Raw genomic sequence first — 20,391 nt, forward strand, 5'->3', positions numbered from 1 at the left:
GCTATAATACTGCAACTCCACATACATAAAGACAGAATGTTAGTTCTAGAAAACATGAGGATTCTTATAGATAAATAATGAGAAGAAGTTAGAGATTGCATCTCTTTGCATCGCGCACACACAAGCATTTTTCAAGCTACCCATCACCTCACAGGCCTAGGCGAGGTTACCTGGGCTTGTTTTAAGACAGGGTCAGGAGGAAGTGGCTTAGTAGGCGGAGCAGGTCTGTCCTGAACCTGATAGGAGAAAACAGGAGGCAAAGGGTTTTGACAGCCAATGGAAACATGCATTGGGGGGTAAATTAGTTATTAGAATTAAGCAGAACATATACAACTCAGATTGAGAAAATATTAATTGGTTTCTTGAACATATGCTGAACAAAAATATAAAACGCAACACGTAAAGTGTTGGTCCCATGTTTCATGAGCCGAAATAAAAGATCCCAGAAATATTCCATACACACAAAAAGCTTATTTCTCTAAAATGTTGTGCACAAATTTGTTTACAACAACTGCATTTTATCGATGGCTATTTGAATGCACAGAGATACCGTGACAAGATCCTGAGGCCCATTGTCATGCCATTCATCCGCTGACATCACCTCATGTTTCAGCATGATAATGCAAAGATCTGTAAACAATTCCTGGAAGCTGAAAATGTCCCAGTTCTTCCATGGCCTGCATACTCACCAGACATGTCATCCACTGAGCAAGTTTGGGATGCTCTGGATAGACTTGTACGACAGTGTGTTCAAGTTCCCGACAATATCCAGCAACATCGCACAGCCATTGAAGAGCGGAACAGGCTACAATCAACAGCCTGATCAACTCTATGTGAAGGAGATGTGATGCGCTGCATGAAGCAAATGGTGGTCATACCAGAATCTGACTGGTTTTCTGATCAATGCTCCTACCTTTAAAAAAAATACAAATCTGTGACCAACAGATGTATATCTGTGTTCCCGGGAATATGAAATCAATAGACTAAATACATGTATTAAATGTACTGATTTCCTTATATAAACTGCAACTCAGTAAAATCTTTGAAATTGTTGCATGTTGCGTTTATATTTTTGTTCAGTGTAGTTACTGTAGAACTTGTTAATGTGTTAGATGCTTTTTTACATTTTCTTTATGCTCCCCATCTTCAGGCAAATCTTACATAGCTCCCCGCATGAAAAAAATACTATAGTATACAGTGCCTTCGGAAAGTATTCAGACCCATTGACTTTTTCCACATTTTGTTACGTTACAGCCTTATTTTACAATGGATTAAATTAAAAGAAATCCTCAGCAATTTACACACAATACCCCATAATGACAAAGCATCAAGAATGGTCCATCATCCAAAGGACATCAAGCCAACTTGACAACTATGGGAGGCATTGGAGTCAACAAAAATACAAAACAGAAATACCTAATTTACATAAGTATTCAGACCTGTTGCCATGAGACTCGAAATTGAGCTTGAGTGCATCCTATTTCCATTGATCATCCTTGAGATGTTTCTACAACTTGATTGGAGTCCACCTGTGGTAAATTCAATTGATTGGACGTGATTTGGGAAGGCACGCACCTGTCTATATAAGGTCCCACAGTTGACCGTGCATGTCAGAGCAAAAACCAAGCCATGAGGTCGAAGGAATTGTCCGTAGAGCTCCGAGACAGGATTAGTTCGAGGCACAGATCTGTGGAAGGGTACCAAAAATGTCTGCAGCATTGAAGATCCCCAAGAACACAGTGGCCTCCATCATCCTTAAATGGAAGAAGTTTGGAACCACCAAGACTCTTCCTTGAGCTGGCCGTCCGGCCAAACTGAGCAATCGGGGGAGAAGGGCCTTGGTCAGGGAGGTGACCAAAAACCCGATGGTCACTCTGACAGCACTCCAGAGTTCCTCTGTCGATATGGGAGAACTTTCTAGAAGGACAACCATTTATACAGCCCTCCACCAATCAGGCCTTTATGGTAGAATGGCCAGACGGAAGCCACTCCTTAGTAAAAAGGCACATGACAGCCAGCTTGGAGTTCGCCAAAAAGCACCTAAAGGATTCTGAGACCATGAGAAACAAATTGGTCTGATTAAATCAAGATTGAACTCTTTGGCCTGAATGCCAAGTGTCACGTCTGGAGGAAACCTGCCACCATCCCTAAGGTGAAGCATGGTGGTGGCAGCATCATGCTGTGGAAATGTTTTTCAGTGGCAGAGACTGGGAGACTAGTCAGGATCAAGGCTAAGATGAAGGGAGCAAAGTACAGAGAGGGCCTCCAGAGTGGTGCAATGGTTTAAGGCACTGCATCGCAGTTGCTAGCTGTGCCACTAGAGATCCTGGTTCGAGTCCGGGTTATGGGAGGGTTTGGCTGGCAGGGATATCCTTGTCCCTCTAGTGACTCCTCTGGCGGGCCGGGGGTATGGACGCTGACATGGTCTCAAGGTGTACAGTGTTTTTTCCAACACATTGGTGTGGCTGGCTTCCAGGTTAAGCAAAAAAAAAGTACAGAGATCCCTTGATGAAGTCCTGAGCGCTCTGAAGCAGGTTTTCAGACTGGGGGCAAAGGTCCACCTTCCAACAGGACAACGACCCTAAGCACACAGCCAAGACAATAAAGGAGTGGCTTCGGAACAAGTCTCTGAAACACGACCCAACAAAAGAGTGGCCAAGCCAGAGCCTGGACTTGAACCCGATCGAACATCTCTGGAGAGACCTGGAAAAGCTGTGCCGCAATGCTCCTCATCCAACCTGACAGAGCTTGTGAGGATCTGCAGAGAAGAATGGGAGAAACTCCCCAAATGCAGGTGTGCCAAGCTTGTAGCTTAACCAATACCCTAAAAGACTTGAGGCTGTAATCGCTGCCAAAGGTGCTTCAACAAAGTACAGAGTAAAGGGTCTGAATACTTAAGTAAATATATTTCAGTTTATTTGATAAATTAGCAAAAAAGTCATTATGGGGTATTGTGTGTAGATTGATGAGGGAAAGAAACAATTTCGTACATTTTAGAATAAGGCTGTAACCTAACAAAATGTGGAAAAAGTCAAGGGGTCTGAATACTTTCTGTAAATACTGTAGTATTATCATATTTATATACTATAGTATTCACTGTAGTGTTTGACTTTACACTGTAGTGTTTTTGTGGACATGACTGTAGTATTTACAATTCACTATAGTATAAATGCAGTAGTATTTCTATAGTTAGAACTTCCGCGGTATCCAGATTGTCATACCGACCTTGTGCCATCCCGGGATATTCTGTAATACCGGCACTGAACAGAAGGGGTGCTATTTTCAAACTCCATTGAGCCTCTGTAATCCAAAGGTTAGCAATGCTGATTTTGCAAGAAGCTAACCACTTAGCTGGATAACCAGGCAGCCAGAAAATTCTACCCGCTGATTTACAGCTGCACTAGGTTCAGACAGCATTCCTGTGTATATTAAGACATCACGGAGTCAGCGCAAGATATGGCTCAGAAAACGTACCTCAATCCAGGGATGAGAAACGTGCTGTACTCCGAATTGTCCCATTAGCTCAACTGTTACACCGTGAAGACAATGGGACAATTAGGAGTACAATACATTTCTCATCCCTGGATTGAGGTACATTTTAATCTACACAGGAATGCTGTTTGACCCTAGTGCAGCTATAAGCAAGCGGCTTGGATCTGCTGGCTAATAGATAACTAGCTACTAAATTAGCAAAGCAAATGCCCAACTATAGAGTATTGAACATATTTCAGACAGTTAACTTAATAGTTATAAGATATCTAGCTGTAAAACATTTAGTTGTGAATTCCATACTGTAACTAGATCACCTGACGTGTGCTGCGCAACAGTGTGTGACTCACAAGGCTCCAGTCTCTAGTCATTGTGTGCTTGTAAACAAACACAATGTGATTAGGGACTACCAGTAAACTTCATAATGAAAAATAATGTGACAGGTGAAATGAAGAACGCAACCTGCTTTATCTCCTAACGTATTACACAAGTTGACTGCAGGTACCTTACTTAAAAAGTAGCTACACATTTTCAAATGTATAAAAAAAATGATAATAAATAGTTTCAAAGATATTGACAGCATTGAAAAACCATCCTGTGGCTATTTCCAAATACCCCAGTATATGGTATACTGCCCAAGCCTAAAATACTATAGTATTTACTATAGTGTTTTAGTTTTATTATCTTTGACATGGAATTGGTGGCTTTGTCCTTGAGGAAACCTACTGGACAAATACTAAAACATTTCCATAACCTGTAGGTAGAAATTCTATAGTAACTACTACACATGATTAAGGTATACTACAGTGTGTAGTATAGTATTCTACAGTACACAACAGAATTATATAGTAAGCACTACACAATCGAGGGGAATACCAGTGTGTAGTACAGTATTCTACAGCATACTACAAAATTCTATAGTAAACACTACACGATCGAGGGATACTACAGTGTGTAGCATAGTTTAACAGTAGGGATTCATATTTTCCATACAAGTTTCAATATTGGGAATAATTCATATTTATCCTGAAAGTTCCGGTAAATAGCGCAAAAATCAGATGTGCCCATTTAAAGAGTTTAAAACCAAGATATGGTCACTATGCCTGCCAGGTTTCTCCCCAAATAAGAGAGTGAAGATTTCAGAGAAAATGAAACTGATATTTAGTAATGATAGAGTAACTGTGTTTGATCGCCAATGACATCGTTGTGAATTGCAAAACAGGCCGTTCATAAATTCTGAGCCTTACATTCCTCAAATAATTCAGCAAATTTCAGCAGTAAGCCATCTCGACACAGAGCGCACCCAGAGTATAGAGTTGTTGAATCATTGAAACTTTGTAACGGCAGTCAAACAAAAGTCAAATGACCAAAGTTGCTAAGCTTGCTAGATAACCTTCAACGAATGACAGAATATCTACTCTTTTTGGCAAAAATCGAGTTCATGATTATACGGATAACAGATCAGCTCAAGAATAACAGGGAGATGAAGAGTGGAAATAGTTTAAATATCAAAGTAACTCTGTTTTCAAAATATCCATATCTACTCCCATATTGTTTGTTGAGCACACATTCTCTACCGAAGCAAATCCGAGACAGCGCAGAGAAGATGTTATAGCGGTATTCTGACATGCACAGGCGAGAGACGTGCTTTGATAATGCAACCTATGGATTACAGAATAAAGTTAGGAATGTTCATGCAAGACAGGAGTCAGGGTTTTGGATTAGAAAAAAGCCTAGGCTTTAGGACAGGAGAATATATCATTTTCCCTCATCCCTACCCACAGACTTCATGCCTGTGACAGAGATGACTATGTAATAAATTGTGCATAGGCCTATCAAATTTGTGACTGTCTGAAGAGTCACTGAAGAGTCAATGACAGCTCAAAGAGGCACATGTTTTATAGGCTATACTGTAGGGGTTTCCTGTAGGGTTCATTAACTGCATTCGGGTCGCATGTGCAGTCCAGCAGTGGCAATAACGAGTGTACTTTGAATTTATGGTGACTTTGTGTGAAGTAAATACGCTAGACTAAAGGCTACCATGCGACAACCTGTTTGGATAATGTGCTATTAAATATTTAACTAATCTGATGCTGCGCATGTTGTGGATTTTGTGGAATGGCATTAGTGCTGACATTGGGGAGCATTTTAGTAATTTTCCAGGTGTTGTCATTTAATCTTTTCGGGAAATGTGTCTTCATGGATCAGTCAAGGGATCTCGATTACCCATGTTAATCCCGATTCTACAATTTACTACAGAATTCTATCGTAAATTCTACAGTAAACTGTAGTATTTTTTCATGTGGGTCAACTCAGAGATTGACGTCTACTAAATGGCCAATATTATTACAACAAATTCAGTGTTATCGAGTCCATGTACCTGTAACAAGGGGCACATAGGAACAGTGTAGGTGGAAAAACTATCTGAGTGACAGCCAGGGAAGGCCAGGCTGGGTCATCGTGGTACCTTGTTGGAAGGCAGCGACGGGGTCATTTGGATGTCACTCTGGCGGCTCCAGTGGTACCTCAGAGGTTGGACCTGCTCACCGTTACGAGCATCCACTCGCTCTGTGGCCGGGGTCCTGGGAGACAGCACACACTCACACATTAACACACTAACACATTACCAAAAAGTTCATACCACAATTTCAATAATGGGGGTGCTGAAGCGTAGTAAGCTGAGCACTGTCATAAGCGTTAAGAATGATGTTTCTCTATAACACTGGTCCAGCCCTCAAAGAATGGCCGTTTGATTACAATACACTGGTTAATATACATGATGTTACAACCTAGGGGAATAATCCGTTCTGGTTCTGAAGAGTCAGAGGTCATTGCAGTGGTACAGTATAAGTACAAATGAGGTTGAGAGAAGTAACGCTCAAAATAAGCGTATAGAACTGAGACTCTACAGAATGGTCACCATCCATATCCATGAAAACCGGCTCTAAAGGAGTCTTATATAAAACAATGAAGAAATGGGGAACTAAACTGGGGTGAGTTTCCCAAAGCCTTCGTAGCATTTAGTTAGTCGTTAGATCCTACTTAAAGTGCGTCGCTAGTATCTGAGCTGTTACTCAAAAAACACCTGTTGAACTAAAACTGATCAATCAAATTTAGTCACTCTCTCTTCAGATTATAGTGAGTTATTTTAATATGGACCAACGTTCACAGATATTTTTGCAAACTAGAGACTCTTGGGTGTTATATGGAACACTAAGTATTAACTTTGCACTTCAGTAACGATTCGTCGTAAAGACACAGCCCAGAACTGAGCAGCTAGAAACTAATTCCATGGCTTTACTCTACCCTTAACATTTACTACCTTTTAGCCTGTTCTACGGCAAACACCAAGCCCCAATTCTCACTATGGGCCACATTGACCCCACTGAATTCTGAGTAGTGAAAAACACAGTTAACTCTGACCTCCATTGATTGATGAAGTGCAAGATAATTGGACATGCACAAGGTTTCAAACTTGCACATACTGTAGTTTGCCATAGCCCCTTTCATTCCATTATAGCTATTAAAAAAACACTATGGCCGAAATTCTATCCATACTGATAGCGGTTGTCTGCACTGCGCAAACATATACATACTATATAAACATTGTAACTAATCAGTGAACACAGCTGGTGTCCCCTGGGTCAGGGCTCTCACCGGCTCTGTTGGCGTCCGGTGCCCTTGTGGAAGAGGCTGGTATTGCCCAGGCAGGGCAGGTTGCGGTGACAGCGGGGGAAACGTAGGGCGAGGAAGAGGAGAACCACTGGCAGGATGAAGAGGAAGATGACCAGCAAGGCCACACGTGCCGGGTCAGATCCTGGAGATACAGAAAAAAAATGGAGGTCTTGGTTATCATGACAGACATAGAATTAAAGCTGGGGGCATGTTACTTATCTCATCCTAGTTTTATTGATACGGTGTCCCAATTTCTCAAGGATTTGATTAAGATAAGGAGTGTGTATCTATGAGTGCATTAACAGAGGAACGGTGAGGTACCTCTAGGTGCTCTTGCAGGGCCACTGTCCACACTGCCTCCATGGCCTGTGTACCTACAGTCTGGAGGAGCCCAACCCACATCACAGTGGCAGTTCTTATTGCTGTTGCACACCTGGCAATGTCAGAGAGAGGACATTGAGCCATATTATTCATTTAACATCAACAACAGTATGGGCCAGTCCATTGTGAGCTATACAATATAACTCCTATAAAGGGGAGACAGGCAGCTGGCTTGCTCACCCCGTGTCCGTTGCATTTGCTCTGACACTCGTCGACGCCGAACAAAGACACATCCTGACACCGCTGGTTCCAACAGGCCTGAACCACAACATGGTCAGTAATACCAATCATCATTTTTGATATGCATGTAAGCTTAGATAACAACACAGAAAACCTCCCTATTCCAAAGGGTCAAATGGCCCGTTCCACAAAACCAGATGTTGCATTGTATTTCTATAGTTGAGGAGATGCGCACCTTGCCAAGACCACACGCGGTGCCCTGTGCCACCATGGCAGGGTCGGAGACGTCGTCGCCAAGGTGGAAGTAGGTTCCCCGGCAGACAAAGTCGCTGTAGTTAAATTTTACTTTAGTGGTCAGGATCTCAGCGCTGGTGCCTAGCAACGGACGGTCGTTGCCTCCCTGGCACTGGAGCCTCCCACAATGCACATCTCTGAAAAGTCAGACACAGTCAGAGCAACAGTCAGACACATGGAAGTGTTCATTAGGCACCAAATGGATGAAAAAGGACTGAAACAGGGCAGGACTACATGAACTTACCAATAAGATATGCTAATTTGCAATCTGTTGCAGAACATTTTGCTACGATGTTCCCCAATGAACGTGGTACCTACTTGCTAGGGCAGGGGATGTAGGTTCCGTTGGCCATCTGGCCACAGTTGCCGTATTTGTTGCCCTGTTTGTTGACGGAGGAAAAGCAGACAGGCGGAGCCCTGGTGGAATCTGAAAAGAAAAGGGAGTTTAAACAATCAGAATTGTCTCAAAGATTCTACAGTAAAAGTGTCTGAACAACACTGCATCCTGAGTTTATGAGCCATTCTCAATTCTCCATCTCTGCAACATATGGCATATGAAGATTTGATATGATGTAATAACTCGCCAAAACAGTTTCTTCAATCAAACACTAGTGGTGACATTATTTATAGGAATCTTTGTCCAGGGAAGTATTCTCTGTTCCAGTTCCGCTGACCAGTCAGTCCAGAACTCTGGGGTTCGGATCTCTTGAGGTTCTAGAGTACTTGGTAAAAGTACTGAAACAAGTCAAAATAACTAGCCACTAGCTCCCCACAGTGGTATCAATCCCAATGGTTATCGGGTCCAGAACATTTGACCAATAGTGTAACTCACTAGGTCCCCACAACATCTGGCACTGTGTGTTGAGGCTGGCGCAGACACCGCTGTAGCAGTAGGAGGAGCCTTCCTCGCAGGGCTCGCCGTTCTGCAGGAACACGTTGGGGGGGCAGTACGGAGAGGTACCGGTGCAGTGCTCTGGGAGGTCACACTCCCCCAGGGGCTGCCGACACATCCATCCACCTGAACGCAGCTGGTCAGACAGAGAAAATAGACAGTAGATCAGTAAAGGGGTTTATGATTTGGACCTTTGTTCAGCTTCTTGTGATAGATCATGTAACAGTTTAGTTCATTAGGATCACTATTAGCTATTGCACACGCAGCAGCTACTCTTCCTGGTGTCCACATAAAACATACACGACAAAATACAGAACCGTAATAGACAAGAACATAACAATCAGGGTTATAACATATATAATTATAGTTAGAATAAATATGAGACTAATGAACTGAGCTGATTTAAATGTAGGTGTTCAGTGATGGGGTTGAATGAGTGACCGTCAGTAAGGGTCCAGTGAAGGAGAGAAAGGCTTGCCCACCTTGCAGTTGTCACAACAGATGCCATCGGAGGAACACTGGGCCCCAGGAACCAGTTTACAGGTGGTGGCGTTGCAGCAGGGATCGTTACACTCCTGGACATCCAGAGAGACAGACAATAATTAATCCTAAACCCTGAAGTTAGGGCTCTTCAACCTTTTCTTTCCCAGGGATCCCGTCCCAGGCAAACTGGCGACCCAGGGACCCCCATCATACGTTAGTAATATAAACATTGAAATAACAAAATAAAATGTGTAATTTGATATATATATATTTTTGTGGGCCTCCTAATTGAATACCCCTGACATAAATCATAAAGTCTGTTAATAGAATTATCATCTATGGTGGCAGGTTGGTGATGAATCTTGTCATTGAGATGAATCTTGTTCTGTAGGCAGCTCTGCAGGGTGGTCAGTAGCTGGCACATCCACAAAGTCATAAAATCTGATTTTAAACCTAACCTGAACCTTCACCCTAACCACACTGCTAACCTTATGCCTAACCTTAAATTAAGACCAAAAAGCACATTTTTGTTTTCATTAATTTTGTATGATACAGCCAATTTTGACTTAACAGCTGGCCCATCTAGAGGAAACCGCTCAGTGCTGCTTCCAGGGCAAGATCCATCCAAATAAAGGTCAACCTGCATCTATGGTGAGCTATGCTGTCCTCCCTAAAAATATCAAATTTACTGTCCAACATACATCCAGCAGGCCGCAGTCACATTCCTCTCCCTTCTCCACATAGAGGTTTCCACAGCGTGGCCCCCCCAGCAGTTTCTCAGGCTGGGGCACGTTGAAGAGGCACATCCCTCCACCGTGGAGCAGGCTGAGGGACAGGTCTCTGGCACTGCAGCTGCTGAACAGCTGGCCTGGCATGAACCTGGAACAGAGGGGTAAAGAGAACAAGACATTTAGTGGATGCTCTTATCCAGAGCTTCTTACAAGTGCATTAAAATGAAGTGCCTCGAAATTGACATAATACAAGGCAAGTGAGGATCACAGCTGCACATAACTGACCCTTTGTTTAGTATCATTGACTTTGCATGGCCTGGTGCTTTTGTAATGCATGTCAAACCTAGCCCACCATAGCCCCCTAGCCCCTCACCCAGTAGATGGCTCCATGATGCAGCCTCCCAGGCGTGGTTCGTTCTGACACTGGCAGCGCCGGTCGGCCGTGTCGTGATTCATGCCCAGATTGTGCCCGAGCTCGTGGGCAATGGTGGACGCCACCCCCAGTACACTGACCAGGTGATCCTGCAGACAGACAGACAGACAGACAGACAGACAGACAGACAGACAGACAGACAGACAGACAGACAGACAGACAGACAGACAGACAGACAGACAGACAGACAGACAGACAGACAGACTCAGTCAACTACCAGACTCATACTGTCATTGTGGGGCAGATACCCCTGTACTCCACTGATAAGCCTAACTGAAGCTAACTAACTCACCACATTTACCCCTCCTGACCGGTCCTTGGAGCACATGGAAGACTGAGATGCCATTCCCACTGTAGTTCCATCAAATGAGCCCCCCCTGGAACAGATCAAACACATACAGTTATAGTTAGTCTATTTTCACAAAGAGGCCATTCACTGGTATATACACATGTATTTGGGATGAATCTGCTTCCATAATGTACAGGTGTGAGAAAGGCTTCAACCAAGTCCATTTGACTACTCACATAATGAGCTGAGCATTGTCGTGGCGCAGGCGGGGCAGCAGCTCTCTGGTGCGCCACTCCAGGAAGCGGTTGAGAGTGTCTGAGGGACTCTTGTCAACCTGGATCTTATCCTGGTCACTCCAGATCTCCACCCCAGTTAGAGCCACACGCACACTCAGCGGCCGGTAGAACTAGAGAGGGGTAGATGAGGACCACCATGATAAACCAATGAAAATCTAATACAAATATACACTGGCCAGTTTATTAGGTACACCCATCTAGTACCGGGTCAGATCCCCTTTTGGCTCCAGAACAGCTTGAATTCTTTGGGGCATGGAAACGTTGCTCAATTTGTATCAAGAGACCTAATGTGTGCCTGGAAAACATTCCCCACACCATTACACCACTGCCACCAGCCTGTACCATTGACACCAGGCAGGACGGTGCCATGGATTCATGCTGCCTACGCCAAATACTGACTCTGCTATCAGCATGACGCAACAGGAACCAGGTTAAGTTTTAGTGTTTTACTTGCTAAATTGTATTTACTTTGCCACCATGGCCTTTTTTGCCTTTACCTCCCTTATCTCACCTCATTTGCTCACATTGTATATAGACTTATTTTTCTACTGTATTATTGACTGTATGTTTGTTTTACTCCATGTGTAACTCTGTGTTGTTGTATGTGTCGAACTGCTTTGCTTTATCTTGGCCAGGTTGCAATTGAAGATGAGAACTTGTTCTCAACTTGCCTACCTGGTTAAATAAAGGTGAAATTAATAAAAAATTTGAACCCGGCAATGTTTTTCCACTCCTCAACTGTCCAGTGTTGGTGATAGCGTGCCCACTGAAGCCACTTCTTCTTGTTTTTAGCAGATAGGAGTAGAACCTGGTGTTGTAGTCTGCTGCAATAGCCCATCAGTGACAAGGACTGACGAGTTGTGTGTGCGAGATGCCGGACCTGCGCCATTATTTGCCTGTTTGTGGCCTGCCTGTTTGCCTGCACGATTCTTGTCATTCTCCTTTAACCGCTCATCGAGCTGTTTTCGCCCACAGGACTGCCGCTGACTGGATGTTTTTTCGTCTGTGGCACCATTCTCTGTAAATCCTACACACTGTCGTGCGTGAAAAGCCCAGGAGGCCAGCTGTTTCTGAGATACTGGATCTAACGCACCTGGCACCGACAATCACACCACGCTCAAAGTCGCTTCTAACGTTCAATCGAACGGTAATTGAATGCCTTGATGCCTGTCTGCCTCCTTTACACAGCAAGCCACAGCCACGTGACACACTGTCTGTAGGAGCGAACCATTTTTTGTGAACGGGATGCTGTACCTAATAAACTGGGTGTAAGACATCCTCCAGCGATTTAATTTTACTTTTGAAAAGCGATATCCCAAGGATAAATACAGTAAAGTACACACACTAAACGGTGAAAACATTTGTTTTTAGCAAAATAATATTTTTTAGACACCTGCAAACTTCAAGGAGTAAGGCATTCAAGGAGTTGGTCTGTTGGGAATACGTGATATCGCCGGCCTCCTGCTTGCTTGAGGAACAATAGAGAAGCAGTAGACGATAGAAGAGGATGGGCCCACTCCCCCACTTGTGCCATGTCCCGACTTACCTGGACCACTTACTGAGATGTGGCTTTTGTCAAGTAAATCAGGTGTTAAATGAGGTGAAAAGGAGACAACTTTAATATTAGGTTACATACCCAGTCTACTTGGTTGGCCACATCCAGCATTCGATAGATGATAGTCTTGTTGATTTTCTGGTAGTTACGGTACTGTAAACAATAACAGTTATTGGTTAGGCCAATAGAGGCAGAACATGATGGGATTGGTCTAAATGTATTGGGGTCTCTTCAAAGTGCAGCTATGTCAGTGCCTTGCTTACACTAGGAGGCATTGTCGTACATTAGCCTTATCGTACATTACCTCTTTGTGATCAGCTACAAGCACAAGCTCTATGTACTTGGTCTCTGAGAGAATGTCCCTCTTACTCTGCAAAAAAAGCAAAGCGTAAACAAAAGACATTCGGGCCAATGTACACTATGTTGTCGACAATTCAGGGAAGTCAGTACGGTATTTCCAGCAGTGGCGAAAACATCAGTAGTTCCAATTCCAGGATAAACAAACATTTGATTGTGCTTCCAGCCCCTCTCACCCTGTGTGGGACTTGTGGTGGGATGTGGATGGGGGGTACAGGTGTATGGGACACTCCACAGCCCCCAACACTACCCCTCTCCAGAGGTCTGGTGGAGTAGAGCAGGTGCATCCCCTCCTCCTCCTCCCCTCCACTCTCCTCTGCCCCCTCCTCATCCTCGTGTTCTTCCTCAGGCTGCAGCTCAAAGCTCAGGGTGGAGTTGATGGCCACCACACCCCTGAAGGAGAAGGGAATAAACAGGGACTCACTCAACAGGGAGTCAACAGGGACACAAAATGGCGTCCAAGTTCAAAGTAAATACAGTTACTTCAGGTGAAGACATTGTCCAAGGCTCTGCTAGCAACCGGATTACGTTCGCTACATAAACATGACCCTAAACCGAGTATATAGCCACACGGTCTGCCCACGCGAGTAAAGAGCTCTAAATAACTCCAACTCTAAATAAAGGCCAAGAGGATTTTCCATGGATTTCCGCCAAGTTAATTTGGATATCCCTAAAGTATCCAAGCCAGCGGAAGGGACCCTAGATTAAAACTGGTGCTCTCTCAAATCGGGTGATTAGTATGCTTGAGGAGGTCAGAGTTCTTTCAGATTAATCTGGATTGGATTAAAGCCACCTCATGGTGGATCACTCCGCCCCACTCACAAAACCATGACGCTCACATAACAATGACGTTGTCCGTACTGCAGGCAAAGGTGAAGTGCCCTTAGTAAAGACTTCCCCTTTATAATAATAGGTTTACCATATAGTGCACCACAAAGGGTTTAACTGAGGTGGGTGATTAAGTGGGATAAGGCTGACCCCCGTTTAGATCACTTTACTGGTTTTAAATGCATTAACCATTACATAACAGAGTATGAAAAGCATATGCTTAAGGTCATAAGGTCATGCGGGTAAACTTTTTGAGCTGTTAGGCTCTATTTCTTAATGTAAAACCTAAAAGGCATATGAATTTGTATGATCTCACTTCCATGGACACCATTCTCAAATCAAGAATGTTGACTGGGTACATCTACAGGGAACATTGTTCGCATACTGTTGCCTTGCTTGTGAAGTTCCGTGAAATTGTACATTCCTTTGGGTAGTGACAGAGGGGAAATGATCCTAATTTTGACAGGCTGCATACCATCCTGTGGTTTTGACAGAGTTAACGTTGATATTATTACCTGAGTCCAGAGCAGGTACTGAGAGCCACCCTGGACTGTGGGAAGCCCCTCACTGAGCCGTGGTAGTAGCAGTGAGTCTATGAGATAACAACCAGGGAGAGAGTAGTCAACATAATATAATGACATATTATCCAAGCTCATATGAACTAACTTAACGTTAACTATCCCTATAACAATTCAACCTATAACAAATCAGAACATTTACAACACATTACTTACCACTGTGCCCTCCTCTAAAGAAACCCCAGTGCCATTAGGGAGGTAGTAGAAGACATTGGGGGGCCTGGGCAGGAGATCACTGCAGGGAGAGGACAGGGTTACTGTACATTCATTCAGACTGCTTCCTCTGAAGATTTGTCTGAAGTCCGAATGTTTTTTATTGCTAATGATAAACCCCTTTATGAAACTATGAAGTCTTAACTCAACAATGGCAAAGGTTGGGGCACTTCAGCATCACATCTCCCCATTCAAAAAGCTAAGGCCTAAGATCAAAATATAGGTCATTTTCTGATATTTCAAAACGGAGTATATTTTCTTAGTGAGCTTACTGGTTTTTCTCCAGGTCCAAAAGATAGATGCTGCCTCCAAATTGAAGACCACACTGTAGCTTGTCTGGGTGACCTTTCTGTGAAAGGAAGAGAAACATACACCTGGTAATGTGTACTGTAATTTCTTCCCTCATAAGTCAGTGGATAATTTAACTGACTGTATTACAAAAACCCAGTTGAACAATTCCCTCTAACAACTGTTGTGCTAAAGGTGAACAAGGACTTTGTGTGGCCATATTAACTCATCGTCCAACAAAAATGACTATGTTTGCGGTTGTTGTTATTGTAATCGCTCAATGTTTCAACATGGTGTATTCATGATTAGCATGTGATGGGTGTCTTAATGAGCGAATGCAGCCAAGAGCAGCTTGAAGTGGCAAACGGGGCAAAGGGACAATCTTCTTAGTGAAACAGCAGTAATATCCAGTACCACCATGTGGTCTTTCTTATTAACCCTGCGAAGGTAAAAGGATTGAGGCTTAGGAAGTCCTGTATAGTTCATAAAGAGCATGTTATGTACACAATGACCTATATCCTTTAGAGGCTGATGGACAACATTTCAGATGTAGTAGACAGCTATGGAGCGCTCATCCTTTCTCCGCACTAAAGTCCCATTATTACACAACGCTCAGATTGGATAATACTATATACTTTGAATCCCTTCAGCCAATCAATACTCATCCCATCAAACCAGTCAGCAGACATGAAATGAGATGGTGCGATTAAAGTTATACTTTGTCTATGGCTGCAGCACTACCTTACACCTGCATGCTCTCTAAAATAAACCCAGTCTCTAAATGCGTGCAGCACCCAGTCCCTGATTGGCACTGGCACCTAAGCACAATACTAGAGCCCAAATGAGCTGAATCAGACTGTCAGCCAGGGTTACCCCTCATAGGCACTAAGGACCAGGCTATAAATGGCCTTCCTTTACCTGCTGCACATTTCTCTCACCAAACGCAGAGGCGGCGGTGGATAAATGACATCCTATCCCTCTTTTCATGTCCGTTTTCCCTGCGCTTCCATCTCATTACAGTCATTCCCCCCAGCGGGAACTAACCCGTCTCCCCCCTCCTCTCAACACCGTCTCTCTTCCTGCCAATCAGTCGCTTTCTAGCACGTTTAGCGGCTCCACCTTTGAAGACAGTGAGTAAGTGAAACCCTTCCTGTTGGTGCTTCCCTCCTTCCCCACCGCAGAGTGCTGCTTCCTCGTTTTCTCCTCTCCAGCTAACTGACAGGAATTGGCAGAGGCTTGGAAATGGGACTAGAACTAGGAGTACTGGCAGTAAGGTAATGGGTGGTGACAATATGCCAGAGAGGTCAGTTCAGTTCCAAGTAGCGGTTAGAGACTATGAGGAACCAAAAAGTCTACCTCCTCTGTGGACCGGCCAAATCATGCTGGATAATGTCATTGCCGGGTACCCAAATCCAACAACAACTTACACCCAATTCACTCAGAAGTATTCTACTGTCCACAGTCCCAGAAATATTGTAACAACATCATGGTTCATATGACACAACTGTGTCCCTGTACCATAGGCTCTAAGAGGCTATTAGTAATAACATAACTATTCACACTGGAACCCAGTCATTGGATATGTACAAAATATAACTGGTTCCACATCCAAGAATATCACAATCCAAGAAGAATCCCAGAAGTAGATGCTGATAATTGAGGGGGATTTCCAATACATTTGGATGAAAACATAAAACTCTGGTCTATTTCTAGTTTCTATAGTCTTTATGAGAATCAGAGGGCTTTGGTGAGGTCATTCACCACAGTATGTAAGGAGAGTGTGACTGAGTTATGTTGGGTGGGTCTGTGTTTTTGTACTGCCAGGGCAAGAGTCCAATGGCTAACCAACAAAGACTCCAGGTAGAATGGTGGAGATCTGGCTACAAACTACAAGGCAAAAAACAAACTACAGTAAAGTCAGTTATGCAACCAAAGAGAAGAATGAATAAGGGAGAGAACGAGATGGGAAGACATACAGTACATGTTCACACTCAAACATCTGCGGCTTTTGGCAAGCTGCCTTGGATTGTGGTTTTGGGGTGAGAGGTCAGAGTAGAAACAGGGCTCCTTCCAGAGCACAGCAGAGCTACATCTGTTCAGGGCTCTAGTGGAGGATCCCACCCAAATATCTGGAGCTCAGCCAAGAAACACCCACCTTCTCCACACTTTGTTTGTCATTGCCTCACTTCTACCTTTCTCGCCCTCTCCCTCTTCTTTGAGCGTTACAATTTCTCTTACATTTCTCTCCTTGTCTCTACCTTCTCTTCTCTCCCCCCTGCTGAACCCTTACCTCACACTCGCAACAGGTCTCTCGTTTCACTCTGACTGGCTTCTTACACCGCTCTGTCACTCTTTATCCTATCGACAACCATGTCCACTCCATCTCTGCTGCCATTACCTCTCCTTCCCCCACTCTCTCTACCTTCACCCTCTCCTCCTCTTATTTCCCCCTCCTCTCCCTCAGTGAGGTAAATGTCCCAGGCCGATCTCCTGCTAGTAACAAGATGAGCTCACCGCCACATGAATGCTGGGTGGGGTCCATTCAGACCCAGAGCTGCTTGTGACCCGCAGCAGAAGAAATAAACCAGGGAGGAGGAGAGGGGAACATGGGCGGAGGGGGTGTAACGGAGGAAGGGAGAGAGGGAGGGACAGGGCGAGTCGTGATTCCTCTCCAGCTCTTTCAGCTCAATGGAAGAGTGTGAGGGAGGGTAATCCAATCAGTCAGCTCCTGGGATGTCGGTCTTCCTCAGTCCCTGTAGTGCTTCTCTGTTATTTAGTCTGACCCAGGGCAGCCCTGGATCCTGTTTATGGATCAAGTCCGGACATGTCAATGGAGTGTGCCTGTCCACTATCTGGGGGAAATCTCTGGGTTAGTTCATGACTTGTGTATCCCTTTGCATTACAATAACAGCCAAGTGAATTACTGTACAATGGGCAACATGAAGTAGAGGAGTGTCACATTCAACTCCAGTCCCAAAGGGAAAGTGGTGTTTGCTGGCTCTGCTCCTCTTCCCTAGCACTTGACTGATTAATATTGATGGACCAGAGAGTCAACACTTCCTGGTTTATAGATGTTCAACAGATTGTGGTATGAAGGCAAGAGTGAAAACCATTTCACTGGAACTCATGTCTGCCTCTGACTGTTTCTTTACTTCTGTGCATGGATATCCAGAACTAACCTCACCAATAGGAAAAGAGCTTCATTCCCATTTAACTAGTAGCCAGCCTGCCTACTGGCATTACCTTCACTTGGGCTCAGAGAGTTACTCAGTGATTTGAATTACTTTTGGGGTATAATGAATGATCTGGCTATATAAACAGGACCCCTGGTTGGGGATTAACTCAAGACCATTCTTTAACCAGCTCAATCCACCACACTTTCCCTACAGGCACTTTCTTAAATAGATAAGAGGGCCCCCCCCTCACGTAAAGAATCAGTCTTACCATGCCCCCCTTACACACACACACACGGACGTCTTAATGGTAGGGTAAAGGGTTGGGGTGCCAGAAATGCTCACTGTCAACACAGAGCGATCAGGCTCTGAATTAGCTGAGATCTCCTCCTTAAGCTGCATTAAGGTGAAGCTCCCTGCTGCACTCCTTACACCTCAGAGTTCCCTGTGTGCGTGGTGTCACAAATCCATTCATAACCAAGTTGGTGTGGAGGCTAATAATAGCAGGCACCAGAGAGGTGAGCACTGAGCAGCAGAACTCAACAAAAAAGCGTTACCTGCAAACTGATAACATGTCATACATGTCTGTATTTTCTTCTTAAAACATTCATTTCCAACATCAATGTGGCAACTGTCTGAAAGTTTGTCTGACAAAGTAGATGTATTCATGGTTCAACGTTGACAGAAGCTATTCAGGCCAAGTCAAGTGCCTCTCCCAAGAGGACACAAGTCGCCTGCACCACCATAACAAATGAAACGAACACTGTGGTGACTGGCATGTTTCCTTCTTTAATATCTCACACGTATAATCAATCTGAGATCCTAATGGGGCTGGGAGCTACATGCATTTCATCAAAAGAAACTCGTAGTTCTTTTGAACACTTGGCTCTGTCATATCCTCACATGGTGTCTCCTATCATTGCTACGCAGACGACACACAATTAATCTTCTCCTTTCCCCCCCTTCTGATAACCAGGTGGCGAATCGCATCTCTGCATGTCTGTCAGACATATCAGTGTGGATGACGGATCACCACCTAAAGCTGAACCTCGGCAAGACGGAGCTGCTCTTCCTCCCGGGGAAGGACTGCCCGTTCCATGATCTCGCCATCACGGTGGACAACTCCATTGTGTCCTCCTCCCAGAGTGCTAAGAGCCTCGGCGTGACCCTGGACAACACCCTGTCGTTCTCCGCTAACATCAAGGCGGTGACCCGATCCTGTAGGTTCATGCTATACAACATTCCTGCCTTACACAGGAATCGGCGCAGGTCCTAACCCAGGCACTTGTCATCTCCCGTCTGGATTACTGCAACTCCCTGTTGGCGGGGCTCCCTGCCTGTGCCATTAAACCCCTACAACTCATCCAGAACGCCGCAGCACGTTTGGTGTTCAACCTTCCCAAGTTCTCTCACGTCACCCCGCTCCTCCGCACACTCCACTGGCTTCCAGTTGAAGCTCGCATCTGCTACAAGACCATGGTGCTTGCCTACGGAGCTGTGAGGGGAACGGCACCTCCGTACCTTCAGGCTCTGATCAGGCCCTTACACCCAAACAAGGGCACTGCGTTCATCCACCTCTGGCCTGCTGGCCCCCCTACCTCTGAGGAAGCACAGTTCCCGCTCAGCCCAGTCAAAACTGTTCGCTGCTCTGGCACCCCAATGGTGGAACAAGCTCCCTCACGACGCCAGGACAGCGGAGTCAATCACCACCTTCCGGAGACACCTGAAACCCCACCTCTTTAAGGAATACCTGGGATAGGATAAAGCAATCCTTCTGACCCCCCCCAAAAAAAGATATAGATGTACTATTGTAAAGTGGTTGTTCCACTGGATATCATAAGGTGAATGCACCAATTTGTAAGTCGCTCTGGATAAGAGCGTCTGCTAAATGACGTCAATGTAAATGTAACTAACTAAAATAATCTTCTGGATTTATAGCATGGTAGTGATATGCAAAGAATATACACTCGGATCTTTTTGCCTCGAGAGAACATTTACGATCGTCTTATCTATAGCTGATCTTGCTTTATTACACGAATAAAGATCTACATTTAACATGAAGTTACACATTATCATGGTGATTACATTCAAGTGAGTGCACTCAGTTTCGAGTGGTGAATTTAAAATACTTTTAATTGGTGTTATTTAGAGCACAAGTGGTGGCTCTAACTTCTAAGGTCACACTTGGCTCGGGTTGGAGTGATCTTTATCACTTGAATACCCTGGACTGGGAAATGGAACGTTACAGGAATTACA

At 44.5% G+C, this 20,391-nt stretch overlaps 1 protein-coding gene across 5 annotated transcripts in view; it reads right to left on the reverse strand.

Moving 5' to 3' along the window:
* The window catches only part of LOC106580111 (disintegrin and metalloproteinase domain-containing protein 15), a 30,685-nt gene that overhangs the window by 6,723 nt on the left and 3,571 nt on the right, over positions 1 to 20,391 (reverse strand). For 3 of the 5 annotated variants that reach the window (XM_014160824.2, XM_014160805.2, XM_045702423.1), the window contains exons 3-21: positions 14,947 to 15,023; positions 14,618 to 14,696; positions 14,399 to 14,475; positions 13,232 to 13,448; positions 13,003 to 13,068; positions 12,780 to 12,851; positions 11,084 to 11,253; positions 10,851 to 10,935; positions 10,499 to 10,647; positions 10,096 to 10,273; positions 9,394 to 9,486; positions 8,852 to 9,047; positions 8,338 to 8,446; positions 7,961 to 8,156; positions 7,726 to 7,803; positions 7,486 to 7,597; positions 7,147 to 7,306; positions 5,957 to 6,071; positions 171 to 236 (exon numbers count right to left, since the gene is read on the reverse strand). In XM_014160824.2, the coding sequence (XP_014016299.1) occupies positions 171 to 236; positions 5,957 to 6,071; positions 7,147 to 7,306; positions 7,486 to 7,597; positions 7,726 to 7,803; positions 7,961 to 8,156; positions 8,338 to 8,446; positions 8,852 to 9,047; positions 9,394 to 9,486; positions 10,096 to 10,273; positions 10,499 to 10,647; positions 10,851 to 10,935; positions 11,084 to 11,253; positions 12,780 to 12,851; positions 13,003 to 13,068; positions 13,232 to 13,448; positions 14,399 to 14,475; positions 14,618 to 14,696; positions 14,947 to 15,023 (2,295 nt within the window). The remainder of the gene's footprint in view (positions 1 to 170; positions 237 to 5,956; positions 6,072 to 7,146; positions 7,307 to 7,485; positions 7,598 to 7,725; positions 7,804 to 7,960; positions 8,157 to 8,337; positions 8,447 to 8,851; positions 9,048 to 9,393; positions 9,487 to 10,095; positions 10,274 to 10,498; positions 10,648 to 10,850; positions 10,936 to 11,083; positions 11,254 to 12,779; positions 12,852 to 13,002; positions 13,069 to 13,231; positions 13,449 to 14,398; positions 14,476 to 14,617; positions 14,697 to 14,946; positions 15,024 to 20,391) is intronic. The other 2 variants (XM_014160814.2, XM_014160833.2) reach the window with 1 other exon arrangement.

Source organism: Salmo salar, chromosome ssa02, assembly GCF_905237065.1.
Source record: "Salmo salar chromosome ssa02, Ssal_v3.1, whole genome shotgun sequence".
NCBI lineage: Eukaryota > Metazoa > Chordata > Actinopteri > Salmoniformes > Salmonidae > Salmo > Salmo salar.